General features: G+C 40.4%; 1 protein-coding gene and 7 non-coding genes across 8 annotated transcripts; 5 read left to right on the top strand and 3 right to left on the bottom strand.

Annotated features, from left to right (window-relative positions):
• The first annotated feature begins 204 nt into the window (after positions 1-204).
• LOC125311091 lies at positions 205-395 on the top strand. The gene has a single exon (XR_007196421.1). It is a non-coding gene; the product is annotated as a U2 spliceosomal RNA (small nuclear RNA).
• A 3,012-nt stretch (positions 396-3,407) lies between these two features.
• On the top strand, positions 3,408-3,598 carry LOC125311092. The gene has a single exon (XR_007196422.1). It is a non-coding gene; the product is annotated as a U2 spliceosomal RNA (small nuclear RNA).
• A 1,075-nt stretch (positions 3,599-4,673) lies between these two features.
• Positions 4,674-4,838, top strand: LOC125311085. The gene has a single exon (XR_007196416.1). It is a non-coding gene; the product is annotated as a U1 spliceosomal RNA (small nuclear RNA).
• A 6,510-nt stretch (positions 4,839-11,348) lies between these two features.
• Positions 11,349-11,539, top strand: LOC125311090. The gene has a single exon (XR_007196420.1). It is a non-coding gene; the product is annotated as a U2 spliceosomal RNA (small nuclear RNA).
• A 1,225-nt stretch (positions 11,540-12,764) lies between these two features.
• On the top strand, positions 12,765-12,929 carry LOC125311086. Its single transcript, XR_007196417.1, has one exon. It is a non-coding gene; the product is annotated as a U1 spliceosomal RNA (small nuclear RNA).
• Positions 12,930-17,057: 4,128 nt separating this feature from the next.
• Positions 17,058-20,198, bottom strand: rpl18a (ribosomal protein L18a). The gene is made up of 5 exons (XM_048268507.1): positions 20,095-20,198; positions 18,947-19,126; positions 18,594-18,723; positions 17,813-17,922; positions 17,058-17,205 (listed from the first exon to the last, which is right to left on the bottom strand). Exons 1-5 carry the CDS (start codon positions 20,110-20,112, stop codon positions 17,113-17,115), a joined length of 531 nt encoding a protein of 176 aa, XP_048124464.1. The 5' UTR covers positions 20,113-20,198; the 3' UTR covers positions 17,058-17,112.
• LOC125311120 lies at positions 18,114-18,247 on the bottom strand. The gene has a single exon (XR_007196446.1). It is a non-coding gene; the product is annotated as a small nucleolar RNA SNORA68 (small nucleolar RNA).
• Positions 19,212-19,341, bottom strand: LOC125311119. Its single transcript, XR_007196445.1, has one exon. It is a non-coding gene; the product is annotated as a small nucleolar RNA SNORA68 (small nucleolar RNA).
• Positions 20,199-20,406: the final 208 nt, after the last annotated feature.

The following is a 20,406-nucleotide window of genomic DNA, read 5'->3' as shown; positions in this document are numbered from 1 at the left end:
TAATGGCCCCTGCAGACGTGATGGACATGGAATAGCCCGTGTATTAATAATTTTGCAGTGATCAAGTCGTTAGAGAATGTAAAGCACACTGTTAAGTTTGTTAATAGTTATGTACCGTGGATTTTGGAAATGTTTGATTGTGCCACCCGTCCTCATGAAATTTAGAGCGGAAAACCATAGACTTTGCCCTAGTGGTTATTCGGTATCGCTTCTCGGCCTTTTGGCTAAGATCAAGTGTAGTATCTGTTCTTATCAGTTTAATATCTGATACGTCCCCTACCCGGGGACCATATATTAAATTGATTTTTGGAGCAGGGAGATGGAATAGGGGCTTGCTCCGTCCACTCCACGCATCGACCTGGTATTGCAGTACCTCCAGGAACGGTGCACTCCCCTCGGGGAAAAAGTCTTGTTGAAATGTAAGTCAGTTAATAGAGTGAACGTAGTGGTGGATATTGTGGTTGTGGTGTGATTTATTGTATGGAGCGAAAGAATTAAGTCGACATCAGTCGTACATCTCAATTTAACTATTGTGATACGAGGTTACGTTTCAAGAGTGAACTATTTATTGGCCAGTCGGAATGCTGAAAGGGTTGCAGCGGGAATTGTTTTGGAGCTACCGAGTAGAACATTGGTAGTCATATGGTCATACTAAAACTTGCACTAAAGCAAGTAGGTCTAGGCTACTTATTTACCTTTAAGTTATAGGCCATAGTGCAAATCTATGCTACCTTACGTCAGGTTTCATTGTCAATGAGTGGTTTTTGTTGTTAATTTAGGGGTTTTATTCTCTGTAGTAACTTTCATTTTTTTCCCAACATGCCCAGCTGTCCTGGCCTAACATTATGGAATAGGCCTCAGCAATAATGCTCCCTCCACTTCAGGCTTGAGGGTTGAGATGGGGATTATATATTGAGTTACAAGTTGATACAACACAAAAAGTGAACTGTGACCATTCAGTATTAAGTGGTGGTAGCCAGTGAAGCACCTTCTACAATGCTGTGATTGGGGTGCACAAATTGCCCGACCCAAGCTTGATGCTATATATCTGGTGACTGCACACTGTTCTGCTACCATGTAGAATACTTCTACTACAATTGGCTTTGGCAAAAGATGATGACCTGAAAAACAGCTGTTACTTGACAACAGAATATCTTGCCAATAGACTTGTTATGGTTGATGTTACTGAATGAAATCCTGTTTGCAACATTCAGTAGAGTATAGGCAATCATCAAATGATTAATGGAGACGTATGGAGGAAAATATAAATGTTTGTGTCAGGCTGCAACAAACATGTTCTTTTATTTGATTAATGTGATCCAAATTATCTATGACTTGGAATAATTTGAAGGGCTGTGTATCTTGCTCTCGAATAAAGTGGTAGGTAAATTCGTCCCTCAGTAGCCACTTTGAAACTTACTTACCACTTTGGGTAAACTCTTGGCATAACCGAGTCAAGGAAAGAAGTGATGATGTCTGTTAGTCAATTTATGGCCTATTATGTGAATATTACACACACATACATACATACACTGCCGTTTAAAAGTTTGGGGTCACTTAGACATTTCTAGTACACTCCATTATAGACAGAATATCAGCTGAGATCAGTTGCATTTTCTTTTTTTAATCAGGCCAGCAGTTTTCAGATTACATTATGTGCTTACATAATTACAAAAGGGTTCTCCAATGTTTTCTCAGTTAGCCTTTTAAAATGATATCCGATTAGAAAACAGAATTGCATTAAAGATCAGCCATTTCTTTCTACAACAGTAATTTACAACATTAATGATGAAAACAAGGACATTTCTAAGTGACTCCAAACTTTTGAATGGTAGTGTATATCAGAATTAATCAATCAGGATCCAGAAGCAATGTCTACCATTACTGAAAATTACTGCATCTTTTTTATGGGTCTTCGTCCCCAAGCTTCTCCTTCCCATCCATTGTAAATGCTACGAACCCCAGTGGCTCATGAATAACATGGGGAGGTAGCGCCTCCATCCAGCTAGAGGCTCTTAGCCTAGAAATCTAGATGCACCCTAGCGGCAGCAAATTACATTTGCTTCCAGGGCTAGTCTAGCAACTCTCCATTGGCTTGTGATCTCGAAAAATTAAACTTCTATTAGGCCAATCAAATCGTGTATAGAGTCGTTAGGCGGGCTTAACATAATGATTGATGGCAGAGTTGCAACGGTTTGGCTTGAATTCCCTGCTACTTGAAAACAAAGAAGATAAATGTTGCTGTTGGCCAATAGTGTAACACGAGTTAAGCTTGTTTTAAGTTGGCAAAAGTTTGAACTAGCCAACTAGCTCCGCTGGTGAGAACGCATGGGACTCAGCGCTGTCCTATTGCGTGCAAAGGGCATTTGAATGACAACCGATTATCCCGCCCCTCGGACTGAGCACTGCAAACGGTGAGTGCCCAGACCCTACATTTTAATGTGGGTCTGGCTCGTCAGGCTAAGAGGCTCTGGGTTTAGGGCCCATGTCAGGGAGGCAATTAGTGGAGCTGTACTGCTGATCAGTATCCAATCAGAAATTCAGGGCAAAGTGTACCATTCCTGTCATAGTACAGGAAAGATTTAGAATTGACAATTAGCTGTTAATTTCAGTTTCACGTTGGTGTTATCTTTTGGGTTGAATTGTTATTTGTCCCAGTAGACCCTGATCATTTGGGTGTTGTTAAATATCAAGCCTGTTTATCTGGATGTGCAGATCCCATTTAGGGACACAACTGAGTATTAAATAGTACAGGATACTAAAAGTATACACTGTTCAAATCTGAGACACAATTGAATGCATTAATGTGGGTTTAACACCTTGTGCTTTGTAAGTGCCTTTATTAACCCAGTATAGCCTATAAGGGTAAACCACCATAAGAACAGTAGGCCTAGGGGTTACGTTTTTATCAACTGAAGTTCCCCAACGGCTCTGGTGCGCATATGGTCGTTGTGCTCTTTCAAAACTTTATTCGATTTCCTGTATGCATTTGTCCTAGTTGTGATGTAGTGTGCTGCCACTTCGTGGAGTAAAGTTTTACATTTACCTCTGAAGTTTAAAACAAGTTAGTCCTATAGCAGCGTATTTGTATTGAACGCCGCGCGCATTTTGTAACCTGATATTCGGTACTCCACTGACATGAAGATGAGTAGCCAGCCTATATCTCGAATATGATTGGACGATACGAAATGTAGGTAGGCTAATTGTCTCCCCTGCAGAGGTGATGAACATAGAATGGCCCGTGTATTAATCATTTTTGCGGTGATCAAGTCATTAGAGAATGTAAAGCACAATCTTTTAAGTTTGTTAGCGAAGTACCGTGGATTTTGAAAATGTTTGATTGTGCCACCCGTTCTCATGAAAGTTAGAGCGGAGAACCATAGACGTTGCCCTAGCGGTTATTCGGTATCGCTTCTCGGCCTTTTGGCTAAGATCAAGTGTAGTATCTGTTCTTATCAGTTTAATATCTGATACGTCCCCTACCCGGGGACCATATATTAAATTGATTTTTGGAACAGGGAGATGGAATAGGGGCTTGCTCCGTCCACTCCACGCATCGACCTGGTATTGCAGTATCTCCAGGAACGGTGCACTCCCCTCGGGGAAATATGCATGTGGAAATTAAACTTTAACATCGTTGTTGTTATCGTAGGTGAATACGATGATGGTTTTATCTCTCTCGAAAGTTATGTAAAGCGATGTTTTCTGAAGTATTTTAGACTTCTATATTCTCCTGAACAGTTTGCTGACTCAATAAGAATTGGCCCTACTCAAGTTACAGTGGTATGTTTTGGAAAGACTTCTCTGGATGGACTCACAATAAGTAATTTAGAAAAAATGCAATGTTATGAACCTGTGTTGTGAATAGTTCGTGATCATTCGGCTAGTAGATGACATAGGAGCTGTAAAAGGACTGCGTTTTTCTAATGTTTCTGCCATGTCAAACCAATAAATGAAATCTGAAAATCTAAGCGTAGTTGTTCAGGAGGACCAGAGATCGGATCTGTGAATTGTGCCAGTCGGAGTCTTAAAAGGGTTGCACCGGAAACTTTCGGCGCTAACCGAGTAGAATTTAAAACCTAATAACAAGTAAAACCTAATAACAAGTATTTGAGACTTGAACGTCACACAATTCAAAACTATGCAACTGCAAATTTCAATGTATAACTGAATATATCTAAAAACCTGTTACACTATTTTGAATATTTCTTGATTGTAGGCTACAAAGGCGGGACATTTGAATGTCGGTCCATCTATGAATGATTCCACCGTTACCAGTCTAGCTGTTTTCCTGACAGGCTATCTCATGGACATAAAACGTTGGCGTTGTAGGAACAGACAGTATGACAGTAGCCCTATGTCTTGATTAAACGTTGTTAAACATTTGTGTTGTAATCCCATTCGATGTATATTGTACCAACTGAAGGTGAATGTAAGTAAATGCAACGACAATGCAGTCTGGTTCCATGATGCATCACGATGAATAGAAACTAAAATTTATCTTTGAAATGTAATGTAGCGAAATTACTTTTATTTCTACACCATCTTGTTGACCAGTGTTGGAACATTAGACGTACAAACCACATGTTTAATTAAAGAAAATCTACCGTAGCTACCCTTAAGGTGAAACTTATAGCATTGAATGAGGTCTTACGAGACGACTTCAAGAAAGCATACTTACCTGGCAGGGACGATACCATGATCAAGAAGGTGGTTCATCTACGGTGAGGTCCTGCCATTGCACTTCGGCGGGTACTGACCTGTATGAATTCCCCAAATGTGGGAATCTCAACTGCACAATTTATGGTAGTGGGGGACTGCGTTCGCGCTCTCCCCTTATTCAGATGTAAAAAGTAATATGTCGGTCAATTCCGGAGCCTTACATTGCCCTAGGTCTTATTTAATGTTGCAAATGCAAAGACTATCACTGTGAAGTTTACATAATTACGAGTAGATTTTGGCTACTGGTATTTGGAACTTGAACCTAAATGGGAGCATTATGGGGTTTTATATATTATTTTTATATTATGCTGAAATAATATATATTATTCATACTTCATCCACCAAGCAATCAGGATGCTGAACACTCTACCCACTCTCCCATCACTGACAGCCCCCCCCCCACCCACCAGCCAGCCAGCCAGGAACCTAGGAAACTAGGATCCTGTCTACCCTAACCCCCCCCCCGCCCCCCCAAGCCTGATATACTTGAAATTACTGCATACTGCATATCAATGTAAATATACAGGTCACACAAGCACAAGTTTAAACTTCATGTAACTGTTAAGACTATATAAATATACAACACAACTACCTCTATTTTTTTTTTTATATATATGTCCTATATTTCTATTTTGATACATACATGTTCTATATTTCAGTCTTGCACTTTAATTTAATGTTTATTGTCTATGGCTATGTCTATAGTATGTCTGTCTGTATTTAAAGCATGTCTATGTCTGCATGGGAAAGTAAGAAGCAAAATTTCAATTCTTTGTATGACCAGTGCATGTAAAGAAATTGACAATAAAAGCCGACTTGACTTGACTATAACTATTTTTCATGTTAGGTATGGCTATGACTATGATGGAGTATTAGTATAGTATAAGTATATATACTCTTTTGATCCCGTGAGGGAAATTTGGTCTCTGTATTCATCCCAATCTGTGAATTCATGAAACACACACTGCACACAGTGTGAAAATTGGCTGAATTTAAAAGCAAATAAACACAAAACAATACTCCAGTAACCTTTGTGTCAAATAGTATGGCATTATGTTTTGTTTGGAAAATCAAAAAATGGTCGCACTCCAAAATCATTTTTTTTTTGCTAATTTATTTTCACATAGTAGCAGGGTTGACAAACGTTTCGGCCTTGCGGCCTTCATCATTATGTTTTGTATGACATACCCTTTTTCCGGAATCCATTTGTGCCATGGAGAGGACCTGGCTGCAGTTAGTCCTGCACGTTGCTGGCATGTGCAAGAGTCGTGCGGTGGGAAGCTCTCCAGGAGGAAGTGGAGCCTGAGACGTTTAAAGTGCAAAGACCATATGGCTCGTTCAACTTCAGACAGTGCTGCGCAGATCTGGCATGACGTGATGCGTGCCGGGTTGAACACAATGCATGCTGGTTAGAAATTATGTCCAACTTCCTCTGGTGGGAAGTTTGTTTGTGTGGAAGGATGTTTTCCATGGTTCTTCCTTATGCTAGAATGTGCGAATAATTTCAAAAATCGAAGGGATTGTTTCTGGATGGCACTGCAAACTTGTTATTATTCTGTGAATTTATGCAGACCTATGACACAAACATATAGGAAACACTTAATACTGAATGTACAGTTAAGAACAAAATTATTTTCATACCCCTGGCAAATATTGATGGTATGTTGATTTTCTCTTGACCAATATGTTTGTTCTGACTGAAAATGACACTGCCACATTCCAAAAGGTTGTAAGAATGTGGTAGAAACATGGAATCGTTTTATCTTTTTTTAGCATTTTTATGAAAAATGGCAAGTCCAAAATTATTCATACCCTTTTTAAATAATCAATGGAAGCATCTTTATTTGCATTAACAACTCTCAAAATGGTTCTTATATCTACCAAGCCTCTCCGTATCTCCACAATGATTCTAGACCACACCTTTTTAACAGCAATCCGGGTTTTCAGTCAGGGTTGTGGCAGTGTCATTTTCAGTCAGAACAAACATATTGGTCAAGAGAAAATCAACATTACATCCATATATGCCAGGGGTATGAATAATTTTGTTTGTCAATAATGTTGAGAAAAATGAACAAGAAGATGATGTGAAAGGCATGCTTGACAGTTTCCTGAATGAAGTGAACCCGACTCTGGGTGAGTAGCATACATCTGCTCACATTGGGTGTAAGAAGTAGCCTTGCATCACCAGAACCGACTTGAGCTCAGAGCAATAAATGGGCTATTTATTTAAAACATTAAAATGGTTCAGCAGTTAATTTGAATGAAACACTCTTCCAATTTGTTTAGCTTCAGAAGGACGAATGAAAAGGAAGAGAGAGACAGCGTTGAGGTCAGAGGCTGGAGACAGGAAGGAGGAGGCCGAATGGGAGACCTGTTTCTGGAGTGCCACACAGAACCACAAAGGCTCCGTCCCCAGGAGGAGGTTTCGGACGTGAAGACACAGCAGCAGACGGCTGACAAGGACGAGACCATCAATAAAATCCATACCAGAAGTCAGACATCTGGTGATCTTCAGTTTCTCCCCAATTTATTTCTCAAATATAATTCTGCAGCCTAATGATTTGGACCAGGGCCAGATAGGAACGTATGATCCCCCTATATTTTTATTTGTTTTATAAAAAGTAAATAGTACCTGAAATATCCCACCCAATCCAGTAAAAAAAGGAATGAGAGAGAGAGAGAGAGAGGGAAATAACAACTGCTGGATTGGCCTACAGGGCCCTGTTCAGACTATAACAAAACCTGTGTTATATGATTAGAGGCCCTATATCTGAGGGACTTCATTCAGACATGAAACACCCCATATTATTTGACTGATTCATTCAGTTATCAGGGGTGACTAATATAACCCAGGTTATATGATTGAGGGCCCCTATTAAGACATATTACATAACATAACCGGTGTTATTTGACTGAGGGGACCCATGATACCAGGGTGGAGAACATAGCAGTAACTTAAGGCAGAGGCTTGGGCTTCAGGGCCCAGTAGGCCTGCTCAGCACATATGCACCCGTTCACGCTCGGTGTCTTCCAAAGTGGATTGTGTACTGTGTGTTGTGAATGCAAATACTTCATGATAAAAGCAGTGGCGTGTGTGCCGCAAGGAGTAAGTACCTTTTAAATTATAAATGTTCTCGAGTAGGAGTGAAAAGCTGTTCGCATTAAACCTATACCTATTCACAGAAAAAAAGGTTACCCCTCCAGCGACTCAAAATAGGCTACAGGCAATACACATTCTGCTGACCGTGCCACACCAATGTGCTGACAAGGGCATTAACAACTCAGCGAACACACAATACAAATACACTAGCTACGGGTGCTACTGTATGTCACCTGTGAATGGAAGAATGCATCAATCAGATTTTAAGTTGATCTGGCCCTTTGAAGAGGCCAACTCCACTTTCAACTTGCTGATAGCAGTCCACCTAAGGCTGGAACAAGTGTAGCTTATATTCCATTTCCAGAGTGACCGTCACCCATATGGTGTTGTAACAAATGAAATGACCTATTACCAATTCAGTCAATAAAAAAAGTCTAGCAGCTAATTACAGATTGGTGAAGTGTTACAAATGTTGAATATTCTTAGAGTTTTCAGGCTGTAAATGGATCCCGACAAAATGTAAAATTTATGAGGACAACGTAACTAGTATCAAGCCTGAGAAACTGCCTCCTACTACAGGAGCTGCAGCACAGCACTCTCTGCAGGCATACCTCCAGACCAGAGATTGACTTCTGCTACAAAGTCCATCACTGGATGTTCTTGAGTATGGATAGAAACAAGAAGAACAAGGTTATAGAACAAGGTTATGCACCAGTCCCTACAACAGCAGACTACCTACCTATATGAAGTTTGTCAGCTGCAACTGTGCAGGGGACTGTGACACGCTCAGGTGCTGCTGTAAAGCCAGGAGTCAAATGTAGGCCTATTTCCACCAGCCAGATGATAACAGGAGTGAGGGAGATGCAGGGGAGTTGGATGAGGTTTGTTACATTTTAAACTGATCTGGGAAGTTGTTTTGTGATTGAATTGACACATAGATTAATCTGACAATGTTAAGCACTATACAGATTGTACAACATATGCTACATAGCAATTTGGTGCATACAATTGATTTAGACTGGTGGAGGTGGTAGATGTTCTAAAGGAACAATGTTCAAAGGCCCTGATACCAGGGGGCAGGGCTAGACGACACTAATTGTGTGCACAGGCAATACATTTAAAAGAAAAGACAATTTATTCGCAAGACAAATTACAAAACAAAAAACCTCGGGGGTTCCGTACAAAAACGGTAATCCCAGGCTACGTCGCGTGCACTCCCTCGCGTGGGGGATGCCGTTGACACTGGCCTACCTTCGAACAGGCCACTTAGTGAAGAATTAGTTAGCCTATGCCACTCTACCAGACTTTCTAATGAGGAGACACGCCACTCAAAAATTTCTCCATAGAAATGCATGGAGTTTGTAACGCCAATAGCAGTTGTCTACATACGTCCCACCCCTTCCACGACATGTGAATACATTGAGCCAATCATGTGGTGTGTTGTGAAGACATTGTGCCAATCATGTGTCGTGATATCGCGGCGTCGTGAAGCCTTGCGCAAGCGCATTTCTTCCTAAAAAGATAAAATGCCCGATAAGTGCCCAAAAGGCGCAATATATTGCAATATGGCCACCAAGTGGAGGGACTTGCCTAAAAGGACTGCACTCTACATCTATCGCTGGAATCTATCTAGCAGTTTATTTAATTACAGAATACTGGTTTGATTTAATCGTAGAAGATCATGCTTTCGTGTAGCCTATACTGTCACATGAACAGGTTATTGAGATGGAGCAATGGAAAGGAAGTAGCCTACTGGTAAGTGGCAACAATGTCTTTCTCCAAGGAGTGCTGACGATACAGTAACAGGTTATACTGTTGCATGTTTTATGAAGTGTATTTTCTTGAAAATGTAGTCAAATTGTATCCAAGTAGCCTATGATGTTGGCTAATTGCGTTGTGCCTCGCGACTCCTAGACAAGATGGCTGCAGATAACTGCACGTTCTGGTTCAATATTGGCATCAGGGCAGGTCTAAATTATCACAGAGCGATTTATCAGCAGTTTATCGTATTTCAGCTGCTGTACAGTTTTATGATCTGTCGGGTCAGTAGGCCTTTTTGCATGGTTTGGTAACTTTGATATGTGTCTGTGGTATACCAGTATAACCTACTGTAGCCATGTGGCTCGCAGTGCAGTTGTTTGCGGTTGACCCAAGTACTGACCTCCATAAGGTCTCCCGGCCACATGGTAGCCTAGGCCTATGAAGTAGGGTAATTAATAAACGAATTAATTAACATTTAAAATAGATGTTGCCTAGGCTACTGCATATGTAGGCATGTATAACTTTTGTGTAGTTTGTGCCTAAATTTCGGCTACAGTAAGTTGAGGCTGACCTTGTGAACACTTGAACTGGCTTTTTTGGTCTCAGGTAAAAAAAAAATAAAAAAAATACAATTAAGCAATTAAGACGTAGGCCTATGCCTACCATATTTAGCTTAATCGTGGGGGGATTTCACAGCGGTGGGATGGGAGTGCATTATGAAAAGTTTGTGAAAACACTGTCAGAAAGTAGTAGGGCAACTCTTTCCAATCGAAATCGGTTAGGCCTATAATTGGTTTCCCTTTCCACAGGTGTATTAATCAATCACCATGCAGTCTGCATTCATAATGTAGGTGCTTTATTTTATACACATGTGGAAAAGGCCTGATGAAACAGGCTACCCGACTTTTGACTGTTAAGAACATGCTTAGCAACACGGTTTTCGGCCAGGTGCAATCGGCCATCCTTTTTCAGTGCGATTGGACAAGATTTAGGAAACAGAGTTTGGTTTTGATGGACACCTGCTGTTTTCAATGAGAAATGGCTCTGAACGCCTTTTAGTAGGCTATAGACTAGTTAATGCTGCTCCTATTTATTGTTACATTTTTATCTGGTGTGTAAACATGGGCGTCGGAGCCATTTTACGAGCACTTTTTATAGTTGGAAATATCAGTGCTGTTATAAAACTCTTAATAGCTCCGACGCCCATGTCAAATCCATTCCACTTGATTAGCCTACAAATGCTACCTCGTTCAAAAGTTTGTTAGATTTACACGAGAAACTTGATGCACGCATGTGTCCTAGTTGTGATATAGTCTGCTGCCACTTGGTGGCGTAAAGCTGTACATTTAGGCTGATGCATTTAAAAACATTTTAGTCTTGTAGTAGCCTAGCGTTTGTAGGCTATTGAACGCCGTGCATATTTTGTAATCTGATATTCATACAAATCCACAGACATGAAGAGGTTTATAAATAAAGTGGCATGGTGTTTTCCAAATTCTCAAATTTGATTGGACGATACGAAATGTTAAGATAATGGGCTCCCTGAGACGTGATTAACATAGAATAGCCCGTGTATTAGACCTATATCATTTTGCAGTACAGAAGTCCTTTGAGAATATAAAGCACAATGTTAAGTTTGTTATAATAATAGTTATAATAGTGAAGTAGGCCTACTGTGGATTTTGAAAATGTTTGGTTGTGTGCCACCCGTCCTCATGAAATTTAGAGCGGAAAGTCATAGACGTTGCCCTAGCGGTTGGTTGGTATCGCTTCTCGGCCTTTTGGCTAAGATCAAGTGTAGTATCTGTTCTTATCAGTTTAATATCTGATACGTCCCCTACCCGGGGACCATATATTAAATTGATTTTTGGAACAGGGAGATGGAATAGGGGCTTGCTCCGTCCACTCCACGCATCGACCTGGTATTGCAGTACCTCCAGGAACGGTGCACTCCCCTCGGGGAAATATACATGTGGAAGATAATTGTGTAATGGTTATTCGAGGTTGTCAATGAATATGCTGCATCACTCTCGGATGTCACTTAAAGCTGTATTTGCAAAAGTAATTTCTAGCCATATAAACTCTCTGCACATGTTTGCTGACTTGTCCTCGTTGCATTGATAACTTGATGATGGGACTCTAGTCGATGGCTGTGCGTTAATATAAGGCTTAACCTAGTATGTGTTGTGCATAACGCTCGGGGAAACTATTGTTGAAAGTGGTTTGTGCCCTTGGTAGGAGCCTGTCAAGGATGTAAACCTGTGTTGTGAATAATTCGGTTATTCGTCTAGTAGATGACATCTATAGAAGCAGATCATATAGGCCTGCATTTACTGCACTTGTCCTTTTGATAATTTTAGCTTGTTTTATATATGCCCTTGATTATTAGTTTTATTTATGTTGGTTGACTATATCAGGACTGTAAAAGCACTGCGTTTTTCTAACGTTTCTGCCATGCCTGAATGAAATCTGAAAATCTTCGGGTAGGCTAGTTGTTCAGGAGGACCAGAGATCGGATCGGTGAATTGTGCCAGTCGGAATCTTCAAAGGGTTGCACCGGAAACTTTCGATGATAACCGAGTAGAATTTTATCTAAAACCTAATAACACGTATTTGTGACTAACGTTATGCAGTTCAAAACTATGCAACTGTAAGTTTCAATGTATAATATATCTGAAAACACATCGTACACTATTTTGAACATTTCTTGATTGTAGGCTACAAAGGCGGGACATTTGAATGATTCTATGAATGATTCCACCGTTACCAGTCTTCTAGCTGTTTTCCTGGCAGGCGCTCATGGACGTAAAACGTTGGCATTGTAGCAACAGACAGTATGACAGTAGCCCTATGTCTTGATTAAACGTTGTTAAACATTTGTCTTGTAATCCCATTCGATGTATATTGTACCAACTGAAGGTGAATGTAGCCTAAGCAAGTGCATTACTACACAATGACAATGCAGTGTGGTTCCATGATGCATCACGATGAATAGTTTTCATATTCTATTTTAAATGAAATATAGCGGAATTCCTTGCTTTTATTTTTACACCACATAGTTGCCAGTTGTTGAACATTAGGAATACAACCCACATGTTTTATCAAAGATAATCTACCGTAGCTACCCTTAAGGTGAAACTTATAGCATTGAATGAGCTCTTACGAGACGATTTAAGAAGGCATACTTACCTGGCAGGGACTATACCATGATCAAGAAGGTGGTTCATCTACGGCGAGGTCCTGCCATTGCACTTCGGCGGGTACTGACCTGTATGAATTCCCCAAATGTGGGAATCTCAACTGCACAATTTATGGTAATGGGGGACTGCGTTCGCGCTCTCCCCTGATTCACGTGTCAAAAAAGAACCGAATATAGAGATGTTAATGCATGCCCCATGAAGGCATTAATTCAAAGATTGTTTGTGCTTAAGGCGTGGTGTGGTGCCAGTCCCCTTCACTTCTGTGGCCATTTCTGATCTGATCAGCAACATACCCAATCATACATCAAGCCTTTGGTGCAGACCAACAAACACCAAGATATATTTCAATACCAACTACCAGCCAATGACAAATTCTTCAGTCATTTCTCTTTGTTGCTATGGCAATTTATGATCCGATCTGTTAAAGGTTGTATCAGCAATGGCGGGGTAACGTCACTTCTGTTGACATTCAAACAAAACAGAGAGCTAGTGTAATATAAATATAATATATATAATATTAACAGCAGAATATTATAAGAAAAACTATAATGATCTATATGGATATTCAGTATGAACCGTATATGTATGATATGTGCAGTGCAGTAACACTGCCATTGTAGTGTAGAAACAGTAACATAATAGTACTAGTAAGAATATGTGTATGTGCAGTATGAATAGTATTCAAAAAGAGATGAAACAGACAGGGTCATTCCTCCAGATCACTATAATAAAAGAGTGAATTAAATGCACTGAATGCATTTAATTAAAACTCTGTTTTAAGATGTGCAGTTTGCGAAAAGAAGCTTCCATATTTACAAAAAAATCTTCTGTTAATTTTACAGGATAGAAACTCAGGTGGCAGTGCTGTTAGATGCCGAGAGAAGGTTGGTGATGGTTGAGGTGGTCAGGCGCGCCTACAGGTGTACGGCCATACGCACTGTGCGTACCATCAGACTACTCAACAACGAGAGCGAATTTCCCCTGTGTGTGGTGTATTCACACCAAATTGGCCTAGCATAACTTCCCAACTCTGCACAGTATCCCATTAACAGCATGACAGTAGGCTATTTACAATTTTCTGTAAAGTAAAGTTTGTAAACACATTATCAAACTCAACTTAATGCAGAACTATATGCAAGCACACACCTTTTGTTTGAGCAGGAAAGGGAATAAGCATGCACGCTACAGAAGTTGTAGGCTAGGCTACTTGTTGTTTTCTTTTATCTATAGTTGCTGGTTATCAGCACACAATGTTATAAGCTAATTCAACTCAAGACTTATCGTGGATATAACACGTTTTTTTTTTAAACAACGAAAACAGAAAGGAGACAGCAAAACTAGAGGAGTCATTTCAGATGGGCAAGCAGCAAGAACAAGGTAGGCAAAATTGGTATTGCATGTGGATGTTGTTAGTATGGCTACTTTCTAGCTGACCAATGCACAAACCTAACTGGGAAATGGACAAATATTATCAACGCCTTGAAAGTTTCGTTCTGTAGGTGGGTGTGCGTACCATTTCATTCCTGCAGGCGCTCCTGGAGGTGGTGAGGTTTTTTTCTCAGTGGTTGCAGTAGCACAGGCCGCAGTGAATCAGAATCTGGTTTAATGGCCAAGTATGTTCATACATACACATTAGAGTACAGTGGTGGTTAAGGCCATATGAGTGGCTTCATCATGTTGGTCCTTTCCTTAAGCAGGATTGTCCCTGCCATACTGGGCATTTGGAACCTACTCCATTGGCTGTTGGCTGCTGGCTGGTGTCGTGCTGGAGATTGCTCTGCTGTTGAGACGGAGGTGGTCTTGATGGATGGTTGCTTGGTAGCCTCTAGCCTCTTGCTCTAGCCTCTCTTGCTTTCCACCTAAATCCAGTACTGGATTGTCTCATTGGCTTTTTGGATGTTGGTCTTCTCCTAACTGGTGCGAGAAGTTTGACACGAGTGCAACCAAAGTAGTTTCACCAAGGAAGAGCGCTAATGTCTGGTGCTTAGTGCATAGCGCTTGGCCATCTTTACCTTCTATAATACATCATGAAGGGCACATGCAACGGTGCTGTCCTCTGCCACCAGACACAGCGTCCGAGCACCCTCACGCCATGCCACTCATCACTTAAACCTGAGGGCCATGCTGCACTTTTGGACCTGAACATGACACACACACACACACACACACACAGCTGCACGTTTCCTTATTGACAATGTAATGTAACTTTTTTGGTGTCTTCCATTCTAGGTGTTGAACAGGCTCACTCTGCTTTCATCAAGTCCAGCTTGGTCGTTTCTGCTCCTCCCTGTTGGACGTAATAATCTGACGTTGTAATCTAAAAAACTGCTGCCCTGAGTATAAACAATGCAAATGATCTCAGCTGGTATTCTGTCTATAATGGAGTCCAAACCTTTGACTGGTAGTGTATTTATAAATATACAGTATGTGAGTGTTGTGTTTGTATGACTGTAGGAACACTGCCATTTTCCTTTGGGGATGAAGTATATCCATCTATCTTCAGCAGGGCACGCACCCTTGCCACACAGCCTAGAAAATGTTGAATTTGCTGAATTTTTAATTAATTTGCTGAATTTAAGCAAATAAACTCAAAACAATACTCCAACCTTTGTATCTCTGTATTTTGTTTGACATACCCTTTTGCTGGAATCCATTTTCAGTACCGTGCCGAACATGGAGAGGACCTGGCTGCAGTTAGTCCTGCACGTTGCTGGCATGTGAAAGAGCTGGGTTGAACACAATGCATGCTGGTTAGAAATGTGAATAATTTCAAAAATCGAAAGCTGATGTCGAATGTGAAAACTTTTGCCAACACTGTTAGCTGCATGGTTATCTCAGTGTTCTTCGTACAGAGGCTCACAATAAAATTGTAACACCAAGGCATCCCATGTGTTCATTTGCCTTATGATTCAGTACTTAGGTGCTTCACATTGATCTTACATGATTCTGTTGGATAAATGAATTGGCAAATTCAGAATTGCTGTGGCAAAATAGGTCTGTTCAATGTAGCAACGTTGTGTTTGAAAGAAAACCATGGGTTTGCTTAATTTCAGGTGTTGTTGTTCAGAAAGTATTTTGCAGCATTTTAAAAATACAAAAATACAAAACACTGAAGTATTTTGATACAAAATATGAAGGCATTTCCATCATCCCAATCAAATACAAATTCCAAAATAATATTTTTTATTCATATTTTAAATAGCCTACATGTATCAGAAATACTGTACATCCCTGACCATCAACTAATCGAATGTCACTCAGTAACGTAGGACCCTTCACAGATCCAAACACAGAGGTTCAGATGGCAATGAATCATTCTCCTATATATTCATTGAAATTTGAATTATCCTTTTATTTTGTTATATATAATAAAGCACTTTGAAAGATGCTAAATAAATATTACATAAATATGTATGATTACATTATCAAGAGTCGAGAGACAATGATGCAAAGATTCCATTGATGCATTTACATGGTAACAATAGTCCTGTATTACACCATTCCTTTAGGATCACAAAAGGTGGCTAGGCAAAATCATGATGCCATAGAACACAGGGTAAACTGGAATTTTTGTTCCCTTTTGATTGAGTTTGTGTAGATATTGGCTGGTTTCAGATTTTGTGATAATTGGATGTTTGAACTGATTTCTGGCAATCTGATTTTGTGGTTCTGCTGGTTCTTAGCCTTCTGCCTGGCAGAAATACACTAGCAAATACACAAGCTACGGGTGCTACTGTATGTCACCCATGAATGGAAGAATGCGGTCAGATTTTTTAAGTTCTGATCAAATCTGGCCCTTTGAAGAGGCCAACTCCACTTTCAACTCACTGATAGCAGCAAAGTAGTCCTTCTGAGGCTGGAACCAGTGTGGCTGATGTCATTTGCATTTCCAGAGTGACTGTCACCCATATGGTGTTGTAACAAATCAAATGACCCAAAGTGTTTCAGGTCAAACATCACCAATTCAGTCAATAAAAAAGTCCCCGGTTGTAATCCACAATCTCTTATATTCAGGGTAGTTTTAAAAGGAGGACAGTGAAAATTAATTGATCTTTTGGATGTTTACTACTGTTAAAAACCACAAATCAGTCATATGCCCATGGCAGAGCTCATCCGAAATAATTGTACTCCACTACCACTTTGCATCAGTGACAACTGCTATTATGCAGGTTTCTAAATCCCATTCAGGTAGTTAACTTGCCTTCATACAAGTCTGTACTGCTTCTTAATAAAAGACAATTTATAAATGTGCAAAAAAACAAATTGACTCGAGATTTTCTGTGACTTTTTTTATTGCCCAACTTGTATTGAAAAGCATCAACATATCCTTTAGAAGAAGGTGTTTGGTCTCTTGGTGGTGAAGCGGGGCTTGTGCTGGCGACGAAGAACCCGGTGAGGCAGAGGGAACTTGATCTTGGAGTCCTGTGGAATTCAACAGATATATTCAGGACCAAATAGAACAAAAAAAAAAAAGATTGCAGTCACCCATTTCAGATAGAACTACAATTCTAGATTTTACTGGTTTCAGTCACCAAGTTTCACATCACAAAGTTGATCTCCAGTTAATAACAGCTGCCCAGCTGATAAGCTGATGTTGCCAGTTCAAAACCGCCAGGTTTGAAGATGGAAAGCTTGTAATCTGGAAGAGGAACTTGGCTTTTTTTGTGGCGAGTTATTGATCTAGAGCCGGCAACCGTAAGGCCAGTCCAGTGAGAGACCCGCTTAGCACACTGAATATTCAAGGCCCCTCCCATCAAAATAATGGGAGCCCTTCATGCAAGTCTCAGTCACCCAAGAGTGATGCACCCATATAGCAACATGCATTGTGGACCAATATTACAAGTTATGAATGACATGATTATAGAGCATCAGCTTGCCTAAGTACAGGATTGTAAAAGTTCTAATAGTACCATTTAGAAAAGCACTGCTTTGAAAGTCAATTTCAACTTCCATTTACCCAATTTAAAAAGCAAAATTCCTTAAAAGGACCAGACGACTTCACAGGGAGACAGTCAGAGTTGAAACTTACGTGGAACTGCTTGATGGCAGGTCTGCGACATTTGTTGGCTGCGATCACTTGCACCTTCATGATCTGGATGGAGTGAGCACGAGCACGATGGCGTGCACCCATATCCCGATCTGAACACCAGAGAGAAGAAAGGTTAGGAAGTGACCTTTTGGGCTGTCTGACAATCCAGGTCATGGATGTGAGCATCAACCAGCTAAGTCTGAGCACTTTCACACATCACATTTAACGGAATTAAAACAATAACTTAATTTAGCTGTCTCTACTAGGCACATATGCTTAACACATGAACGTTACCGAACACAAATGTTGGACCTTGAATTCACTTCCAGTAGCACAGCAGCAAGTGGAAGGCGACAAGGTCCTATTTCAATTTGTGCACACGCTGAAAAGGAGCATTACAAATGACCAGTAATGACCCTTGGGTTTGTGTGCAGCAATGCCCATGTCAAATCAGAGCAAGAAGGTCTAACTTCAGTTTACTGAGAAATATCCAAACAGGGCTTTTCACTTGGGAACACGCCGCAGACTTGAAGCACAAATATGGACTTAAGACTTCATATTTCAAAGATCCAAGGAACCATGAATGAACTGCCAAGTCTTTGTTTCTCTGCACCTGAGGCAAGAGAATTTACACTAACTGTACATGACCACCAATAGGTGCATAGCAAGACACCAATTCCAATATTAAACAGGGCCAACTGTGTGAGTACATGCATAAGCACTGACCAACCGTATTAATAGTAAGTGCACAGCCAGAAATCAACTCCAAGGACACACTTACAGCACTGAGTAACAGCCCCAGAAGTGGTCAGGTCTCTGTACTCTCTGTACATGTTGTGAGTTCCACTACGGGAGTCATAACGCAGCCAGATGCCAAAGTTCTTAACCTTCAGGGGAGTCTTCTCATGGACCTGGAGGAAATGAAGGGACATAACACATGATGAAATGACACTAAGATAAAACACCTCACTAATCAATAGTTAATTTCTCTGCTGAAGCAACACAACATTAACACTTTTATAACAATTCAAGAACCTCACGCTGTAACGATTAGTAAGAATTGAACTACAAGTAAGAATTTACCTACAGCTGATCTTTCTACCACTCTTACACAAAGCTGTATTAAGTTCTCACCAGTCCACAGTAGACCGTCTCGCCTGAAGCCTTCTTCATCTTCCTCAACTGGGAGACGAAGTACCAGAAGCGGGACTTGGCCACCACATGGTTAGGGGCGAAGATCCTCATGCGGTATAAGGGAGGGTTAGGGTTCTTGGCAGAGGGCAAGAGGCGCCCAATGACTTTATACTCCCTAAGCTGAAAACAGGAAGAGACAGGAAACAGAAACTGCATTTAGTGGATGTTAATGGAGCAGTCACAATGCATTACATACACGTGTCAAAAGTGTAGGACCTTGAATTCACTTTCTAGAACACATCAGTATCCGAAAGGCGACAAGGTGCTTTTTCCTATCAGCACACCACGCTAGATCACATCATTAATTGGACATGACCCTTGGGTTTGGGTGCTACACATCAACAAATGAATGTAAGTTACACATGTGCGACAACATAACATCCAATAACAACTTTTCCATGTGGGGACTTTTACTTTTGTGACTAAACTAATATCTGTTATCGGCTAGCTGTTATGGCAACATTAGCTCAACTGATGTTAGGATTAGCGTTAACATTAACTAAAGCATCTCGTACACGGTAATTTTGCACAGCATTGTACGCGAATATTCACACCACCACAGTTATTCTTATGAAATAACGTGCAAAGAACCATTACATCGCCACATCATTCCACGCACTCGAGATTTACACTTCTATCAACAAGCTCTAATGTTAGTTCGCTACAGTGGGCTAACGTTCGCCATTAGCCTAGTTAGCGTTAAACGAGACTATCCACGACGCGCATGTGGCTTGCTACCCTTCCGATACATTAGAGAGAAGAAAAAAAAACACAATTGAATCTACAAAATTAAGATGGAATGAAGAGTTGAACCACTAACACAGGGCACTGGAACTAAAAAAGGCATATGGTTTGATAGGATTTTGACAAAATTTTTTCAAAGCACCACATGGCTTTTGCTACGACACCGGGACGCCATGTTAGAATCATGGATGGGCCAGGTATTAAATTCGCCTGATACATTTGTCTATACAATAATATACTGATACAAAGACATATACATGTTCAACAAATGTTTACGCAGTAACAGCTGACAAAAAAAATAGTTCAACGACACATATTTGCAGGTTTTCACGAATTTTACATACTGTGCCAGACGCCTTCATGGTGTCTCTCGCTGACTGCCACTGTGAAAAGGAAGTAGAAGGGCGGAGAATCGTTACGTCAAGGCTTGGGAAAGGGCGGTGCTGTAGGCCTATGTATTTTCCTGAACTACTGATGAGCAATTAGTTTAGTAATTCATTATTTGTTAATTTAACAAATTAAAGAAATTCCTGCATTTTTTTACATTTTAGCGTTACAAGTTAGGCTCTATTACAGCATACCATTATGTTAATGAAAATACAGTATTACATACAGCCTTAGACTAACAGGTTATGAAAACATTTAACCCATACAGA

This window comes from Alosa alosa, chromosome 17, assembly GCF_017589495.1.
Source record: "Alosa alosa isolate M-15738 ecotype Scorff River chromosome 17, AALO_Geno_1.1, whole genome shotgun sequence".
Classification (NCBI taxonomy): domain Eukaryota; kingdom Metazoa; phylum Chordata; class Actinopteri; order Clupeiformes; family Clupeidae; genus Alosa; species Alosa alosa.
The sequence above is the reverse complement of the archived record's forward strand: the minus strand, read 5'-3'. Positions and strand labels throughout refer to the sequence as shown.